We start from the raw sequence: 18,247 nt of genomic DNA, 5'->3' as shown, positions 1-18,247 counted from the left end.
GTTCTTCTGCCTCTTTGGGGATATATGGCCAGCCCTATAACCCTCACCTCCTATGTTCTTGCCTTCCACCTCTGAGTCTTTTTAAAGGCCTAATATTCTTCAGTATTTTAATTAAAAGGGAAAGCATGAAGAGAGGTGTGTGTGTGTGTGTGTGTGTGTGTGTGTATGTGTGTTAACATTTTTTATTTAGAAGCATTTATGAATCGAGAGGATAAAGGGTTTGCATTATCAGTAAACACAGAGGATTTTAACTGGAAGTTCTTAGAAGGCGGGAAGGAAGGTGATGGATGCCTTCAAGACATTGAATGACCCTGCTGGAAGGCTTTCACCCTGAACGGTGAACTGCCTGGCAGAGATGCGAGGTACCCTGTGCCTGAGAAAGTGCCCCAGGAGAAGTGAGAGAGGCCACCCCAGATGGTAAGAGAGGCTCCAAATTACATGACTCCAGGTGCCACCAGCTATTCAAATCCATGGGTCAAGATTTTGGTGTGGGAGGAAGAAAAAGATGAAAAACATTGTTCTAAAGAGAGTACAGTAGGCTAGAACAGTGTTATTTGGTAGGGTACCTGCCACCTGTATCTGGAGCAGAAATCTGTGAACACTTAAGTTTTTAATTCAGTCGTGCATATTTCTGGTAAGATAAGTTAGGAAGCCTTACACCTGTAATCCCAGCAACTCAGGCTGAGACAGGAAGATCACAAGTTCAAGGTTCACCTTAGTGAGATCCTGTCTCAGAATAAAAAGGGCTGGGGATGTAGCCAGTGGTAGAGCACCCCTGGGTTCAATCTCCAGTACCCAAGAAGAAAGGAAAGAAGGAAGGAAAGAAAGTTGAATGAAATTAATATTTGACCTCTTGTTTCCTATCTCATTAGGGTCATTGGTTTCCTGGAAGCTATTGTTTGCATAAAATTTGGACAAGATCTCTTCTCTAAGACCCAGATACTCTATGTTGTGCTTTGGCTTCTCTGTGTGGTAAGTCACTGTCTTCACCCAAGGTGTGCGATAGCTGAACTCCCTGGTGTCTTGGAAATAAACAAAAAGAATGAAGTTCTGTTGTGCATCAGGTTTCCTTAGAAATTCAGAGGAAGATGTTCTTATAATAACCCCAGATTGACCATCAGTCTGAAGTTCAAGAATAAAACACAGATGACCACTTAGCATCTGAATTGGGTCACCTGGCAGATTCCAGACAGGTGCCCTCAGCTGGTGCAGCACCTGTGCACTTATTTCATGGACGGGACTTTACCTACAGTAGGTGCTAAGCATTTAAGGACTGCCATGAAGGAACAAGACAACCACTGCCTCTCCTTCATCTCGTCATCATGCCTTGTACATTTTAACATGCATGTCACTGTATGTCACTGTGTACATGTGCTTATGTAAAAATGACGTGGTTGGTAGGCAACATAAGAGTTTTTGAAGGTGATAAGATCATGGAATTTCTGTCCCAGGGACTAACTTGAGGACACCAGTCTGTGTGAGAGGAGCCTCTGCCCTAAAGGGAGTTGGCCAGAAGGGACGTCACCTTGGCCCAGGGCTCCAGCTCTGTTATCCCCACACTTTCCTCAGTTTTAAAATGAAATAAGTTCTTCTGAGCTTAAACATTTTGTCACTGTACTTCTTAATTTGTTTGAAGTTATTATTTTAGAAAAGAGTTCTTATTTTACATTTGAACTTAAGAACTTTTACTTGGTCTATAAAATTAATTCAGGCTTAAAAAATTTTTTAGGATATTTTAGAGACGTTTGCAAGTAGAGAGAATAGATGTCTCCTCAGGTACCTGTCATCTAGTTTCAGCAGTGATGAGCTCATGGCAGTCTGTCTATTTGTGTCCTTTCCACTATCCCTATCCCGAAGTATTTTTGAAGCAGATCCAACTTTAATGTTTCAGGATATATCCTAAAGAATTTTTTTTCTTTCCTCCTTTTATGACTACCATTGCATTGTCTCATCTGTAAAAGAATGAACAGTAATTCTTCAGTAGTAGCAAATATCTAATCAGTGTTCAAGTTTCTGATTTTTACTTAAGTTCCATGTTTTTAACGATTTGTCTGGATCTCTATCCACTCTTCACAGGTATGCCATGCCCCTGAGTCTCCCATTATGTAGGCGTTCCTTTTGTCTCTCTCTTCCTGTCTCTTTCCTTACAGTGTATTTGTTGAAGAAACCATCTCTTTTGTCCCTTAGATTTTCCCACCGTCTGAATCATACTGATTTCATCTTGTTCTGTAATTCAACATATTTTTTGGTCTTCTGTATTTTCTATATATCAGCAGTTGGATCTAGAGGCTTAATCCTGATTCAGGTCTTTTTTTGTGGAGTCTATTTTTAGGGCTACCTCTTAGGAATCCTAACTGTGCCAGGGCAACTTGAACCTGTTGCATCCTGTTTCATCTTGAACAACATCAGGGAATAATGATCTCTTTTGTACTTAAAGAATTACTGCTCAAAAGTATTTTTCTATCCTAGTGAGACCAGATGTAGGGAACCAGGTGTGTGTCAGATGTACATGGAGATTTTCTGCTGTTCTTAGATTTCCCTCTGGCATGGGCACCTCAGGTTTGGACTGGAATGTGGCCTGGCTGCATGGGCTGAGGTGCTGCTATGCTTGCCTGGAACCAGAGAGCCACAAGGGTCACAGAAAGGGTAATGCTGGCAGGGTCCCTGGGAAGTAGCAGAGGGTCCTTCTCCCCACATTGCCTCCTGGGCCTCTGAGGTGCATTTTATACATAACCTTTAGTCCTGCCCCTTAAGTCAATGTGATGGAGTTTGTTTTGTTCATACCTGTCTCCTCAACCTTGCACTTCTTGCTTACAAAGAATAAGTTGGAATCGTTCTCACGATGCCCCCACTGTCTTGAGAACAGGGGCCGATGTGTACGAGACACTTGGCAAATGGGTGGGGAAGAAGGAATGAGCTGGCGAGACAAACGTGAGGCGACATCCAGGTGGACTGAGACGTTCGGACTGGAGGCAGTGAGAGCGCCCAGTGGCTTAGGAGGGTGGGGGTCTATTTGAGGGGCAGGAGGGAGGGAGGCAAGTTAGAGGAGGAGGAGGATCAGACCCCTGTTTAGGAAGGGCTTTGCTGGCTGTAAATAGAACCCCTAAAACAATGTGGTCTGATTTGTGTACCAGAGAAACACCTTTAGGTGTTGGGCAGGTCCAGAGGGAAGATGGGTGGGGGCCAGAGTTGCAATCAGAGGGGGCTGTGGAGAAGTAGGTAAGGAGTAGCTCAGGTGGGACTGAGGCAGAGGCGTTGGGATGCAGAGAGAGGTCTGGCTTAAGAGTCGTTCAGAGTCAACAGGACACTGTTCCTCTTGTGATAGCTGAAAAGGGACTTGAGGGCAGCACCAGAGTTTCTAGTTTGTGCTAGTAACAGACTGGGGCATATGGGAGAAGCCCATGAAAAGAGAAGGTGGATTTGGTTTAGAGTTGGAGTTGGAGAGACCTTTCAAATTTACAGGTAAAGTCATCCTGTTTCTTTGGAAATTCTTGTCTGTCTGGTAACACTGGGAAGGCTCAGGAGCCATGTCTGTGTGTTTCCCCAACTAGGCACTGGCTGTGGGTAGGATTAGGTGAAGAGGTACAAGATATATCTCAGGGAGGAGAAGCTGACTGAGCGTGATTCCAGGCAGCAGCCACATTTAAGAGGTCAGAGGACACATAAGGAGTAACCCCAGGACAAGCAGAATCCTGATTGGAGTGATGATTGATGAGAGACATGGAGAAGGATGTGGCCCAAAAAGAGGCTACTAGATGAGATGAGTAGGGGTCCTTTATTAGTTTTCTACTACTAACAAATAGATAATCAACTTAAAGTAGGAAAAAGTTTATATGGCTCACATTTTAGAGATTTCAACCCATGATCATTTGGCTCCATTGCTCTTGGGCCTGTGGAGAGGCAGCACATCATGGTGGGACCTCATGTGGAACAACTTCATGGCCAGGAAATGAAAGAAAGGACAGAGAGAGGGTCTAGGGTCCCTTCTGAGGACAGCTTTGCAGTGACATCAGACTTCCCACTAGACCTCACCACTTGAAGGTTTCCACCAGCTCCCAGTAGTACCAAGATGGGGACTAAGCGATTCAAGTTCCAGACTATAGCAGGTCCCCACTGCCTTGCACATTTACTGATTGGAGAAGCCTGGAAACAAGGTCCTGGCTCTTTTTCATATCCACAGCCTTTGTTAAAGAGCAAGATTGATCTCTGATGTAGGCGTGAGGGGGGCTCATGATTCAGCAAGAGAGCATTAAGTTATGCCATGCCTCCCCCACTACTCGAAGAAACAAAAGCCCCTAATCATTTCACTTGCTTTTAAAAGAACTTACACAGAGCTTGAGACTAATGTGGTGCTGGTTGATACCGTTGTCTAATCAGTCATCATAAATTTTAATGCTCATTCCCATGCCATGGAAGCCAAGCTGGGTTTTGCACCCTTATGGTCTCCAACACCCATGGTCAAACTCCTGGCTGTCATCCTGCATAGTGTTCCTTTCTACCTTCCCTTTTCACCCCTCTTTAAACAAAATCTGTACAATTGCTATTTTAGACCTGGGCTTTGACATTTTAAGTGGGTACATGCCTAGACTTCAAGAGGTGTGACTGCAAACCTGTAAATTACAAACTTTTGTCTCCTGGCATTATAAAATGGGCTCCATGTACCCAGGTGAAGTGGTAGGTTTGGCAGTCGTAGCTTGCCCTTTGTGCAGCCATCATGATGATAAGCACTGTTGCTGCCACCTGCCAGTGTTTGCCTGGCCCCTCTGTAAAACCAGCTTTGCCTGCTACTTGCTGCTGGAGAGACCCACTACCGCCACCTGCCCTTCCAAATCTGGCACCAAGGAAGGGACGAGTCCTGCGCTCCTGACCTCTGGTGGTCAGAACTTGCAATGACAACCTAGTGGTGTGACCTGCCATCCTTCTCCCAGCCCCACCCCACAGCCAGTGCCTTTCCCCTGTATAAAGTCCAGGATGACCTGGTTTCTCTTTGTAAAGGACCTAACACACACGTAGTGTATCTTTTGCCACTCATCCCATGCCTTGAAAACAGCACATTTAAAGTTGGCATGTGTTAGAAATCTGGGCACATATTAGAGTGTGGTAAAGGTTAGAAGTCATTTTCATTTTACAATTTTAATATATTCATTCACTGCCTAACTCTCTAACGGGAGAATATGAGTTTTCTTAATCTATAGATGTGTGCCAGCTTGCATATGCATTTAACCCATTTTGTCCTACATGTGAAACACCTAGAAAAACTTAAATTGAGCAACAAATATACCATCTATGGTAACTTTGAAATAATTGATATGTTTTTAGAAATCTATTATTATTAACCATTAGGTAAATAATTACTGTATGTGTATATATGTGTGTGTGTGTGTGTGTGTGTGTGTGTATGAAAACATGAAAATATATAAAAAGGACATATAAGCTCTAGATTATGATTTCCAACCTACTTTAATGCACCTTCATTGATTTCATTGAAATATCCACAGAATTGAAAACTTGGGACTCAGTGGGTTTGATATAAAATGAACCAGTGGCTCTTGTGTTTTATGTTCTCCTGCCACCATGTCACTATTCCCACTTCATTGCTAGGGAGGGGGAAGCCACTGGGACTCCTTTCTGTTTGGGAACTTAAGAGGACAGTGTGCACTCAGCAAACCCTCAGCAAATGCTGCTGACATTTAAAGGAACTGGGCCAAACCAGACTCCAAGCTGCAGTGACGAGGGTTCACAGCCCATCCCTCCCCTGCCTGCCTTTGCTCCACCCGCCAGACTATGGGTTTTACAGAGCAGATGTGGTTGGCATTAGATTTTCTCAGGATGTTTTTATTTCTTGGGGGATGGATGAGTTTGATGAATGGATAGAGATATAAAGATATGTAAACATAAAATCAATATTTGTTCATATCAATAACCATCCCTAAAATCTGGACCCAGGGTTATCAAGAGACCACGTCCTGGCTCCAGTTTTGCTGTGCACAAGCCTGTGCATCCTTAGGAGGCCGTTCGCCTCTTGCAGCCTTCATTCCTCTTCTGCAAAATGTAGGGGAATAACCAATGACCTCTGAGGTGACCTTCTAGATCTGAAGTTGTGATTCTTGGGAATAAAGTAGTCCCCTAAGAAGAGAAGATCCCACCATGATTTCACAGTTGTCCCATGGTTGGGGAGAGATGACAGGCAATAACAGGTGCACAGGCAGTGGGAGAAATGAGACTGGTTGATGGGATTGTCTGGTGTTAGTGGTTCCCAAAGCTTGGGTTCTGAGGACAAGCTGTCACTTTGTTTTGGTTGCCTCACTTGCAGCCTGGAAGGTAAGGCTGGTCCTCCCTCTCCCCACTCGCATCCTCCTTCTACCCTTCTTCTCTCCCCTGGCTCTGGGGAGCCAGAAACTTTTCTTGACTTTCAGTTTCTTGACATATTTTGAAATTTTGGATTCTTGTACAGTCGTCCCTCAATGTTCATGGGGAATTGGTTCCAGGACACCCCATAGAAACCAGTGCTCAAATCCCTTATATAAAATGGTGTAATATTTGCACCTAACCAATGGTACATCCTCCTGTGTTCTTTAAATTATCTCTAGATGACTTATGATACCTAACATGATGTGAATAGTATGCAAGTAGTTGTTTAGGGAATGATGATGAGAAAAATAAGTTTGTGGGTACTCAGTACAAACACGGGTTTTTAAAAAGCATTTTTGGTCCGTTGTGGGTGGAACCCACAGATGCAGAACTTATGAATGTGGAGGGCTGAGAGTATGTACTTTTCTTTCCTTAATTCGGGAGTGTCATTTCCGGCGTTGTGCCAGTTGGATGGCGATGCAAGGCGGGGAGAGGTTGACCCTGCCTCTGGGTGCCCACTGATCAGCCTTTCTCATTACGCTCAGGGCCTTACAGAGCATTTGTTTCCTCTTTATTTTCCAGTCTACTTAAAAAAAGAAAACAAAAGAACCAGTGTCAAGGTGGGGCCCCTGACATAGAAAAGCCATGAAAAGCAAGGGCAGCATTGTCCTGCCGAGCTCTGCCAGGACACAAGGACTGTGTGTCCTCCTGCCCTCAAGCGCCATTGTGACCTGGCTGAGTGAACTTCCTTTTCATTCAGCAATCCTCTTCCGAATGAAGCTGAGCCCCTCGCACTCTCCCCAGCGATGCGGAAGGGTGAAGAAGATGGACCACGCAAATCGGAAACCCAGAGCCCCACATGTCCCCTCCCACAGAACCTGCACAGCTGCTAGGAATCGCACCCACCCTCCCACATCTGAGGGCGGTCTCGCGTTCTGAGAGCGGCCTCATCGTAACCCTTCTTATCAGAAGCTTTGGGTGTTCACTGCCCTCCCCAACCCCTGCTCATCCCCTGGGGTCCCATCTCTGCCATATCCAGCCATTTTGTGACCAGCACCCTTTGACAGGTGGCAGAAACGCGCTGAACTGTCTGCTGTGAATTCCCATTGAAGCCCTGCAATTCTGGGAATTGGGGAACTTCCGTGCGCCAGCTTTTATAAAGCAGCTTCATGCCTGCTTTTTTGTCTTCCAGGCCTTCACCACATTCCTGTGCCTGTATGGCATGGTTTGGTATGCGGAGCACTATGGTCACCGAGAAAAGGTATGGAAGGAGAGGGGAGATGGCCTTTGTTTAAAATAGCCACCTGTTCTTGGTGGATTGGCCCCAAGCCACTGATGGAAGAAGGTGGCGGGTGGCCCCTGGGAGCTCTGCCCATCTTACCCTGTGGGAACTTGACTGGGTCAGAGTTCATGCCTTGTCAGCACTGGCCCTGCTGTGGCTGGCCTGGTCAATGTTTGTTTTTTATCTTCCTTTGGTAAAGAATTTAAATCTTAACTACATGTTTAATAAAAGGAAAGGAAAAGGTGGAAGAGGCCTGGACCAATCCTGGGAAGGCTGGGTTTATTCCTGAATCTTCTGCTTTGAGCAGCCCTCTTCCTGTGACCCAGCCAAGGTTTCCCATCTGCAGAACACCTGCCCCGCCCTCCTCTTAGTATCTAGGAAGATGAAAGTAGGGAATAAGTGTGAATGGGTTTACTAATGTTTTTGTAAAGTAAAAATAATGCTTTCATCCTTTACTCATATCTTTAGTCTCAGGAACTAAAGGCACTTTCTAGAAGGTGATTCTGTATGACCTAGCAGAAAAACCTTGATTTTCTAACCCAGAAGCAGTCATGAGGTTCTTGTCACTCCCTGGCGATCTCAGCCTCGGAACCCATCTTTGCCCTGAACTCCTCCCAGACGCACCTGAATCCCCTCACTGAGCCATCTCTCTCTCTAGACCTATTCAGAGTGTGAAGACAGCACCTACAGTCCAGACATCTCTTGGCATCCCAGGAAAGGTACAAAAGGTATCGTTGCCTTGTTCGTTGTTTAAAACCTTACTGGATCCTCTGCCCCTGTTAGGCCCAGTAGATTTGGGATCAGTACTCATCCTCTTGAGTGTTGGTGGCATAAGCCTCGAAGGTTCTCAGACCTGCTCATTGAGAGCCGCCTGTCACCTGTTAAGAAGCATTCACAGAATCTACCAAGACACTTGCTTTTAAGAGGCTTATGTGGCTGTGCCTTTCCGGAGGCAGGAGACGGAACAAGGCCTGCGCCATCTCAAGCACCCTAATGGGAATGTTCTCCCTCTTGGCTTTTGTCCAGAGTGTAAGAGTTAGGAAGAGTTGTGTACGGGGAGGAAAAGACTTTCAGAAGAGGTGCATCAGTTTAATCACATTTTTTCAGGAGGCGGAGCAGTGCAAGAGGGAATTCAGTAGTGTAGTTGGCGACCCCCATTGGCCTCTCTCAAGGATATGTTTTGGAAAGATCTGGGGCCACTTGGTTATGTGAAAGAATTAGCTTTACATAATAGTGACACTAAGAGGATCCACTGGTCCATTCCTTTGAGCTGATGGGAGGCGTGGCTGGGGGAGGAAGTTATGAACACTAGAAACAGTTCCCAGAGTTGCCCGGGGAAACTGGGGCCTGAGAATAAGAAAATTCTCCTGAGCAATTACCCTCCTCAGTCCTTCCAGGGCCACACTCATTAGAGATCACCCTGGGCAAATGCTAGTGTGCATTTTGAGTTGCTGGCCACCCTCTTAAGGACAGTTTCTCCCAGATCAAGGAGTCAGTCAGGAGCCCCAGTGGAATGCTGATGTTAGTGGGCATAGACCTGCCTTCTCGAGAGCTATCCCCTTACAGAGGTAATCCTGAGATCTTCTAGTTTTTCCATTGGAAGAATTGAGCAGTGATAAATTTATTTATTACATGGAAAGGTGAAAAATGAAACAGTCAAAGAAAATCTTCAGAATGGTAAAATAGTCTTTTTGACTAAGACCAATGATACTTTGAAGACAGAACTCAGAATTTTTTTTTTTTTTTATGACTATCTTAGAGATTTCCCACAAGGTTGGATCCAAGCACAGGACCAGAGGACCCTTTGGCCTGGCTGCTAGGTTAAGGGTTGACTGAAGATACCATCAGAAGACAGAGCCAGCCCAATGTGATTGTATGACTCCAGGGCTGTACATCTTGGGCAGCAGGGAACTGGCTTGTAAAGGTGTCAGCCTCCCAATATTAGTTTTAATTTAGCCAGGCTTGGTGGTGCACACCTGTAATCCTAGCTACTGGGGAGGCTGGGGCAGGAGGATCAGAAGTTCAAGCCCAGCCTGGTGCAATATAATAAGATCCTATGTCCAAAAAGAAAAGATCTTTAATTTTATAAAGTTAAGAATCCTTGCAATTTAGTGTTTAGAGACCTTGGTGTATAGCCCCTCAAGATGTAGAAACTCAGGTAAATCTGTCCTATGCAAGGCTAAAATGGACACCGTGTGATTTTAATTTTAATTGTCCCTCCTCTGTGCTTTGATTTCATTTGTACTTTCACTTACGGTCCCCATCACTGTGACCACAATCTACCTTACACAGTGCAGGTGTAAAAGTTCCTCAGGAACCATCCTGATTTTGTAGGCTTGTTGGCTTACACACCTGAAGCACCCACTGTACTCAATTCAGTGCTGGTTTTCAGTGCCTGGTCTTAATTTATTGAGGCCACTAGAGGGAGAGCGAGTATCAGGAAAGAGCCTGTTCTTAGCTGGCAGACCAGGGTAGACTTGAAAGGGAGAGCTATAAATCATAGGAGTAAGCCCTGGCAGCCCTGCAGCCCAAGGTAATGGTGTATTCCAATTTCTTTGGCCAGGTTCTGAAGACAGCCCACCCAAGCATTCAGGCAACAGCGAAAGCCATTCTTCCAGGAGAAGGAACCGACATTCCAAGTCAAAAGTCACCAATGGAGTTGGAAAGAAATGAAAGACCCTGGTTAATCAAAGATGCTCCAGAGAGTGCCTAGAACTGAAAGGGAAACGGAACTCCTTTGGACCTCCCTCATTTGGACCCTCCATTAGGAGATCAAAATGTACAGAGCAAACAGGAAGAGGAGAGGGAACTTGGGGGGGGCGGTCATCATTTGAGAGTGTAAGTCTTGTTTCCCATAGACCTTGCCACATCAGGCAGACCATTGCCTGGGTCCTTTGCCAACTTGGGGTCTCTCCTAACTTCATCACTTGGCATGCGGTCACCAGTAGCAGTACAGTGTGTTGGAAGGAAAAGGTAGCTATTTGCCACAGTCAAGAGCCGCTCTGTGCTGGTGCGTCTTGTGGATACAGCGTGAACATCTTCATTCAGACACAGTTTTAACTGGACTGTTAATGGACTGGTCACTAGTTTTTATTTTTATGAATTTGCCTTTCCATTTGATTGATTTGTTTAAGTTCAGGCTACTTCTCCATCTTTTATTTTGTTGTTGTTTTCAAGTTAGGAAGCTTTAAGGTCTTCAGAATCCACTGCTGAAACTGAAATTGGGGGAAGGTTTTGTGTTCCTGTTTAGCAACTTCAGCCCCCTGTACAAGACCATCAGCCACGTGGCAGGTGAGCAGCAGGCTGAGGAGGGGTCAGCTGCCTGAGTGGGAACTTGGGTAAAGATCAGAACCTTTTTTGTTCCATTCCAAATGTCCTTTGTCCAGACTTATCACAGCACACAACAGCGCCCTGCTAGAGGGGCAGCAGACGCCGCAGCGCCTCCCCCCAGGTGCCTTTTACACGTGCTTGGTTTCCTTCCACCGTGTGTTGCCCACGTTGTCTTTTAGTCCCAAGTGAGGTGCTGGTGAGTATTACCTTTCATCTGTGCCATGCTCTAGAACATTCTCCTGATAGTTCACCACCTCTGATGGTTCCCTGTTTGAAATAAAACAATTCACATTAAAGCCCGTCAAAGGTCTGTCTCTGTAAAATGCTCATTTCTTTGCATCTTATTAGTATTTTCATTTGTAAGCAATCTCTATATTTTTCAAGTGACTTTAGGATTGTGTGTGTGTGTGTTTTATATGGTGAGAAGAAAGAACAGAGAGTGTGTATTTTAAATGGCTCATATGTCCTATTTTTTAACCTTCCCAAGTGATCCTTAGGAAGTGAACAGCACAGTTATTGTTTTTCACTATGGTCATGGTTACTGAGTTGGAATTTTTTTTCCCCCTCTAATAAGTGGCCCATACCCAGTTAATTAGCTTACAGATATAAACTTGCCGAAAGCAATCTTTTCCTCATTTCACAGAGCACAAGGGTTTCAATATCTTTTCTCCCTTTAAGGAAATCTTTCAACCATCAGAGTGTTGTGTTTTTCTTTGTCTGCAAAAGAATTCTAAGGTGAAGGGGTTAAATGAATCATGCAAAGGCAGGGTCACATCCTATGCTCTGGGCAACTCCTTGATTCAGAGCCACCCACAGACTTGCTCCCGCAGCCACACGTGACATGGAGAACAGCATCAGCAGCCTCTGGCCCACATGATGAGTAAGGGAACCTACTGGAGTGGCCACAGCTCTGAGCTTTCCCACAGTGTCTGAGCAGCATCCGCAGCCTGCCCACAGAAGCATTAAGAGAGGCAAAGAGATACATAAACCTGCCTGTTTTTTGGTTGTTTTTTTTTTTTTGGCAATTGTGGGAGATGGAACCAAGGGCCTTGCACATGCTAGGCAAGTGCTCTGTCATTGAGCCACATCCCAGCCTGCCTGCACTCTTATAACCCATCAAAGGGTCTTTTCTTTTCTTTTTTTTTTTTTTAACATAGGCACAGTTTGTAGACATTACTTTGTAAATAGGTGAGTTTGTTTCGCTCTCTACATTTTGCTTTTCAGATTCCGGAAGGCTCGTGTACCTAGTATGTGCCTCTCCTTCCTTGTGTCTGTGGCCCATCACCAAGGGTTTTCAGGTTCCTGTTTCCAGGAGAGCTGGGCCTGGCCTGTAGTACTCCTCTGATGGACAGTTCATTTCCACTGAGAGGCATGCGTCCCCTCTCTATGGCTGGCATGGAGGAGGACCCTGTGGAGCACAAGGCGAACTTGACTTGGCATATGCAAGGAGGAAAGTCTGCATACTTTACAGGAAACAGCCAGGAAAGGCCTCAGATACTTTCCATGCACTCTCTTTGAGTTCAAACTTTCTTTTTCCCCTTCCAGTAAAAACTCTTGACCATAGTCGTTGCAAATCCAGTGCTTTCTGTGACTAGGCCAGTACTCTGGCTGCCATTCCTCTTCCAAATCACACTGTACCACTGCTTCCCCTACTTTTCCACCCAGCTCTATGGAAATGGACCTCACACTGATGGAAAGAGACTACATGAGTACATGCCTCAAAGTCTTAACTTCAGTGCCAGAAATGATTTGATTGCAAATTACCTCATGTTTCCTGTGGGCAAATTGCTATCTTTAAAGACACCTGTGTTTAGGGCCAAAAGCACGAGGAATGTTTTATGTACTTTTCTCTGTAAGTCACATTACATTGGGTGTTGGATGCATTCCCCCTTTGTCATTCTTGGTCTTTCCAGGGCCTCTCTCTGCTTTCCTTCTGTCTCGGCACCATTTGTAGGAGCCTTGGCCTGAACTGCTCTCACACAGCTGCACCGGGACATTCCACTGCCCCATTAAGCACTCTGATCATACGAGGCCTCCTGTAAATGCCAGGCTGATTTCCCAGGACTGCTTCTAGAGTAAGCTCATAAGTCCATTCTCACCCAGGAGAAAGAAAATCTGTTAGTAAATACATCAGGTTCAACCCTCCTGATCTTTCTACAGAAGCCACTCTCTTTCTTGCATCCCAAAGTAATAACTGTTTTTGTCAAGACTGGCCCTTTGGAGTTGGTCTCCGGGGGTGTTTTGACCTTCACAGAGTCACCAGAAGGGAGGTAGATTGGATACAAAAGGGAAGGCTTAACAGGATGGGAAAGACAAAAATGTAACCATTAGAAGCCAGACTGAAAAAAACCCTTTAAACATGGGAGGTGGCATAGGGTGGGTTGGGCAACTTCCATGCTCTTTGGATGCTGCTCAATGACTGCTGGGAAATCCTGGGCTCACCACAAAGTGTTTACCAGGCGAGTGGTAAACATTCTTATTGTTATAACATTCTTATTATTATGTTATGTCATTCTTGTTATGACAACTAGGAATCCTCCAGGCTGACTGTTGCAGAACTCGGTATATCTCCCATTTATATGACAGGCATCAAGATGGAAGGTGAGCCAGAAACTGTTTATCTGCATCTCAATACCTAATGGAACACCTCTGTCCGTATGTCCATGCACATTTGCAGGGTTATATTTTACATTTGGTTCTTTGCAAGGGTCAGTATTGAAATGGCTCAGACCAATGGGCTATAGTCTTACTGCTACCACGTAATTTAAACATTTATCTTTGCCACATTTTATTCTAAACCTAATGATAGGATGACCACAGGTGAAGTGTACAATATGGGAATTTGCATTTTGCTATCTTATGTGAATTTAAAGGAATATTAATGTCTTCAAAAGGAGGAGAAATAGCTGAATGTGATTTTGTGTGTGTGTGTGTGTGTGGACATGGTGAATCATAAAACTCTTGTCTCTGATATTCACTAAAAATGCCTTGAATCCATTTCAGAAATCCCATTGATGACTTGGTTTACCCTGATCCTCCCTTTCTTACAAGGGTGGAATTATGAAGCTGCCCCAATCCTCAGAGATAATATTTGTTGCCATAGTGTAACACTGTTCAAAAGATTTCAACAGGTCCAGGTCCCTACAAGGTCTCCCATGGCTAAACTCAATCTTTACCTGGTGATGCTGTGGTACTCTAGTACTGTAGCCAAAAACTGGTGTCTATTTTTAGCACACCTGGCTGGCCAAAGAGGTGGGTGACAGGTAAGCTTCCTGCCTTAGGAGTCCTGGTGAAAGTGACTCCTAAGCCCCCAGTATTATTCATCCTCTTGGAGTAGAAAGAAGAATGTGGGCAAATCCATTCCCCTCTCACAAAGCCCAATAAGGACAATAACATCACTCAGAAAATAGCATTTCCCCAGGGCTTTGCTTTCACAGCTGATTCAACCAGTCACCAGTCAACCACTCTGGGCTGGTGCTTGTACCTTTCTTTGGTGCCCTGGTGCTAATTAATGTTTTCTCTTTGATACTGGAAGGTTCTGAAGACATTGAGCTGCAGGGGCTAGCATGCTGTCCATCCATGGTGCCCTGCAATAGCAGGAAGGCTCTCAGAGCCGCCTAACCTTCATTTCCAGCAGTCAGACACCAGTGTTTCAGGGCAGGGTGTGTCCCCTTTCTGGTTGCTGAGTAAAGGTGACTCTTGTGGCTTTACAAACCATGGGAAATGAGGTTTGCCTACCTTTAAAAGAAAACATTTTTTTAAAATTTGAGACCAAAGAACCAGAACATTGCATTTTTGTGTCTGGAGTATCCACACAATAGCCTTAATTATGGGGTCCATTTACAGGCAGGGTTACAGAACACCCCATACTGGAAATCTGCACAATAAACCTGACTAGTCCTGCTGCCTTAATCAAGGGCTGTTTGGGCTCATCCTCCCCCTCTGACCAAGGTGCATACTCCTGGGCTGATGAGGTATATCGGGGGTACAGCCTGGGCAGGGCTCATGAAAGATCTCCAGCTCTCTGTTCTGGATCCCTCACCTTTCCTTCAAGGGGATGACACCCGGGAGTCAAAGGAATTCAGACTAGAGTCTTCAACACCCCCCTGGTTGGGGCTCTCAGGACCCCCTTCTTGCCCCCAACTTCCTAGCAGCCACCATAGCCCAAGACTTGCTTCACTAGTGAGTCAAGTGCCAGAGTGGCATCTCGTTCCATGGAAGAGTTGTCCTGGATCCTTGCCCATGCATATATTCTTTTGGAATCCTGCGAATTTGGCGGTGTTCTCACCCTTCGGTTGGGTGCTTGCGCCCAGAACACTGGTGCAGGAGGGAGCTGTCAGATCAACCCAGGGCTTGGGGCTCTTTCTCCCACATTCCTTGACTTGCTGCTCAGATACATGTCCTATTCCCCATCACTGGACCACAGTTCCCCTGTCACCCCACCATCCCACTCCTGGCCAGCCTCAGCAGCTGGCAAGTGGGTGGTGAGCAGCTGGCTCCTCGTGGGCTCGCATACCTTTGTCTCCTTTCAAGGAGACTCGTATCTCAGGGGCTCACTTTATTAGAGATGGCCACACTGCCAAGCCACTCTCCAGATGTTGGCTCCAGATGTGATTGATTGACTGGTTTCATATTTAGTGGAAGAAATGACCAGTGTCAGTCTTCAGTGTCCCTCAAGTTTCACGAGTGGATGAGCTGAGGCCTTGACATTCTTTTGTGTCTTTGGCCTAAATTGAGCCAAGGTGCCAGCCCTGGAAGCAGGGTCCTGCCTCTCCGTGTGGGTTCTTTTCCTGGCTTTTTGATGTATTCTGCAAACTGTCAGAAGGTAATTCCTCTCCCCCGTAGCAGCTCCCTCTGCCCTCAGGAATGTGATTTACAATCTGGGGAGGCCATAAAGCTCTGCTCTTCACTTCTGAAAAACAGCAAGTATGGGAAAGAATGTAAATTATAAATACTGAATTCCTATGGTCAGCAATAATGTAATGGCCTGGGTGGGTTATTTTTTTTTTAAATATGGGATGCATATGGCTTTAATTTCTAATGCCCTTCCCCCAACTACCATATTTCTAGGGAGAACAGATAACAGCAAAATGTCCTGCTGAGATACAGTGTTTTTCTAAAATGAAAAATAGCATTTCTCTGATGACTCACTGGTCAAATACTTTGAAACACCACTCTAAGAAGGGGGAAGGGACGGTAGGTGACAGTGACATTCCCATACTCATCAACCTGATGATCGGGTGTCTTACCACCCCAAGCCCACCCCCAGTGTTCTCACTTAGCCACCCCCATAATTTGAACTTCGTAGGAGAAGAATTTTCTGTAAAACTTTTTTGAAATTGTCTTCCTGTCTCCCTTATCAGTCAGGATTCTGCTCGCTGACTGGAAACAGATTTACTGCTGCCCAAGCAGTAAAGAGAAGCCACAAAGTTGTTCTACAGTTTTCATTCCGGCGGTGGGTCAGCTCCTGGCTTAGATTTCACAAGCTGGGCAGCAGCAGCCCTTGGCCACACTGAGGGGTGGGCAGCCACTGGTGACCACGTGAATTCCTGCTGCCGGAATCCTCAGACCACAGAAGCCAGTGCCTGGGTTTTCTGTGCTGGTGTTCAGCACTTTCCCCCTTAAATCCTGCCTGGTCCCTGCTCAAAATGATGAGTGAAAGCTGAAAAAATATGCCAGGCTCAAGAGTTCCCAAGCTGTTGTTACAACAGCCTGACTCCACCGGGGGTCTATCAAAGTCAGTAAGCTTGGGTTTTCTTTGGTGTGGTCAGTGGGTACGCTGATGGTGGTGCAGGGTGCAGGATGCGCGTGGGAATATGATGCCTAAAATCACCAACGCATCCACCCTCAGCAATATATAATCTCACAAACACCTATTCACTCACACACTCACCCTTTGTGTCTTCCTGTCATTTTCTTTGGGCCACATTTGATTCATAAAATGCCACCCTCAGCTTGAAGTTGGGGCCAGCCAGATCCACACAGAGGAGGAAGGGGAAGACTGACCCATATGGTTCTCAAAGGTGTCGGGATGGATGTGCTTGTTTTGACCACCCAGATGATCTCGGCTGCAGGTCCCTTCCTCAGTACTGTGTCCCTGTCAGAAATTTCTGTTTGGATAAGTCTAAGAAATTTCAGCAGAAAGAAGAGATAAGTTCAACAGTGATATCCCCAGCCTCATATTTGGTTTGTAAGGTAAAGTAATAAAAAAGAAATGGCAGAGTCAGAGTTCTGGAGCCATGGCTGCTCCAAAATGTGTTGGCGTGTAAATAAGCTCGTCACTTTTTTCAGACAACATTGTTGTGAACAGTGGAATTGCCTGTTAAGGGTATGACAATGATGTAAACACTACTTCTGGTACTCTGCTTCAGAGCTGGCCAGTATCATGAAATCTCACCCAAAATGGTATCCTAGAGTGGGCCCAAGGACAAGGACAAAAACCCACAACATGGGTGTCCCACTGCCTCGGCTTCTCCCATTTGTCCTATTCCAGTCCTTGATTTTTGAAGAAAATGTTACAAACTGTTAGTTATATATTGTTTAGAAAAATTCTTTGATGTTACTGCTTGGGTTGGGAGAGAGAAAAGGAATGTTTAGGTTTCCCCAAAAAAATCTTTACATTTAATATATTGACATCACACTTTTGTTGTTGAGTCGCTAATGTGACTGGCAAGTGATGCTTTTCTCCCTACATAGCAAAATACTTAATATTAAAAGCTAACACTTAGGCTAACTGTGGGCAGGACAGAGTGCCTGGCAATTCCCATGGATTATCTGATTTGTTCCTCCTCATTGAGGTTGCCCACCTCCCTTTTTTATTTTTTTATTTTGAGACAGGTTCTTTCTAAGTTACTTAGGGCCTCACTAAGTTGCTGAGGCTGGCCTCAAAACTGCATTCCTCCTTCTTTAGCCTCCTAAGTTGTTGGAATTACAGAGGTGTGCCCCTGTACCCTGCTGGTGTGGCCCCATTTTACAGATGGAGAAACAGAAGATTTGAAAAAGGTAAGTGACTGGAGAATTCTAATCCCCAATGCAAGTCTCGATCCCTCTACCTGAGAAGCAACAGTGGAAGAATTCTGGCTCATGGATCAGACTTTCCTGATTCAAATCCTGCCTCCACCCCTAACAATAACTTGACTTTGGGCAAGTTATTTCATTTCCATGCTTTAGTTTCCTCCTCTATAAGATGGAAATAATAACATCTACCTCATGGGGTTATTAAGAAGAGATAAATGCATTCTTTTTGTTTGTTTTTTGGTGCTGAGGATCCAACCCAGGGCCTCA

The 18,247-nt window shown here is 45.3% G+C and overlaps 1 protein-coding gene across 2 annotated transcripts in view; it reads left to right on the top strand.

The window, feature by feature from the left end:
• The window catches only part of Ptdss1 (phosphatidylserine synthase 1), a 62,775-nt gene extending 51,508 nt beyond the window's left edge, over nt 1-11,267 (top strand). The window contains exons 10-13 of one of the 2 annotated variants that reach the window (XM_047554348.1): nt 873-972; nt 7,544-7,612; nt 8,292-8,361; nt 10,197-11,267. In XM_047554348.1, the coding sequence (XP_047410304.1) occupies nt 873-972; nt 7,544-7,612; nt 8,292-8,361; nt 10,197-10,306 (349 nt within the window). In that variant the 3' untranslated portion in view covers nt 10,307-11,267. The remainder of the gene's footprint in view (nt 1-872; nt 973-7,543; nt 7,613-8,291; nt 8,362-10,196) is intronic. The other variant, XM_047554352.1, reaches the window with a different exon arrangement.
• Nucleotides 11,268-18,247: the final 6,980 nt, after the last annotated feature.

The sequence above is a fragment of the Sciurus carolinensis genome, chromosome 1 (assembly GCF_902686445.1).
Source record: "Sciurus carolinensis chromosome 1, mSciCar1.2, whole genome shotgun sequence".
In the NCBI taxonomy this organism is placed as follows: domain Eukaryota; kingdom Metazoa; phylum Chordata; class Mammalia; order Rodentia; family Sciuridae; genus Sciurus; species Sciurus carolinensis.
This window is presented reverse-complemented; position numbering and strand designations above follow the sequence as displayed.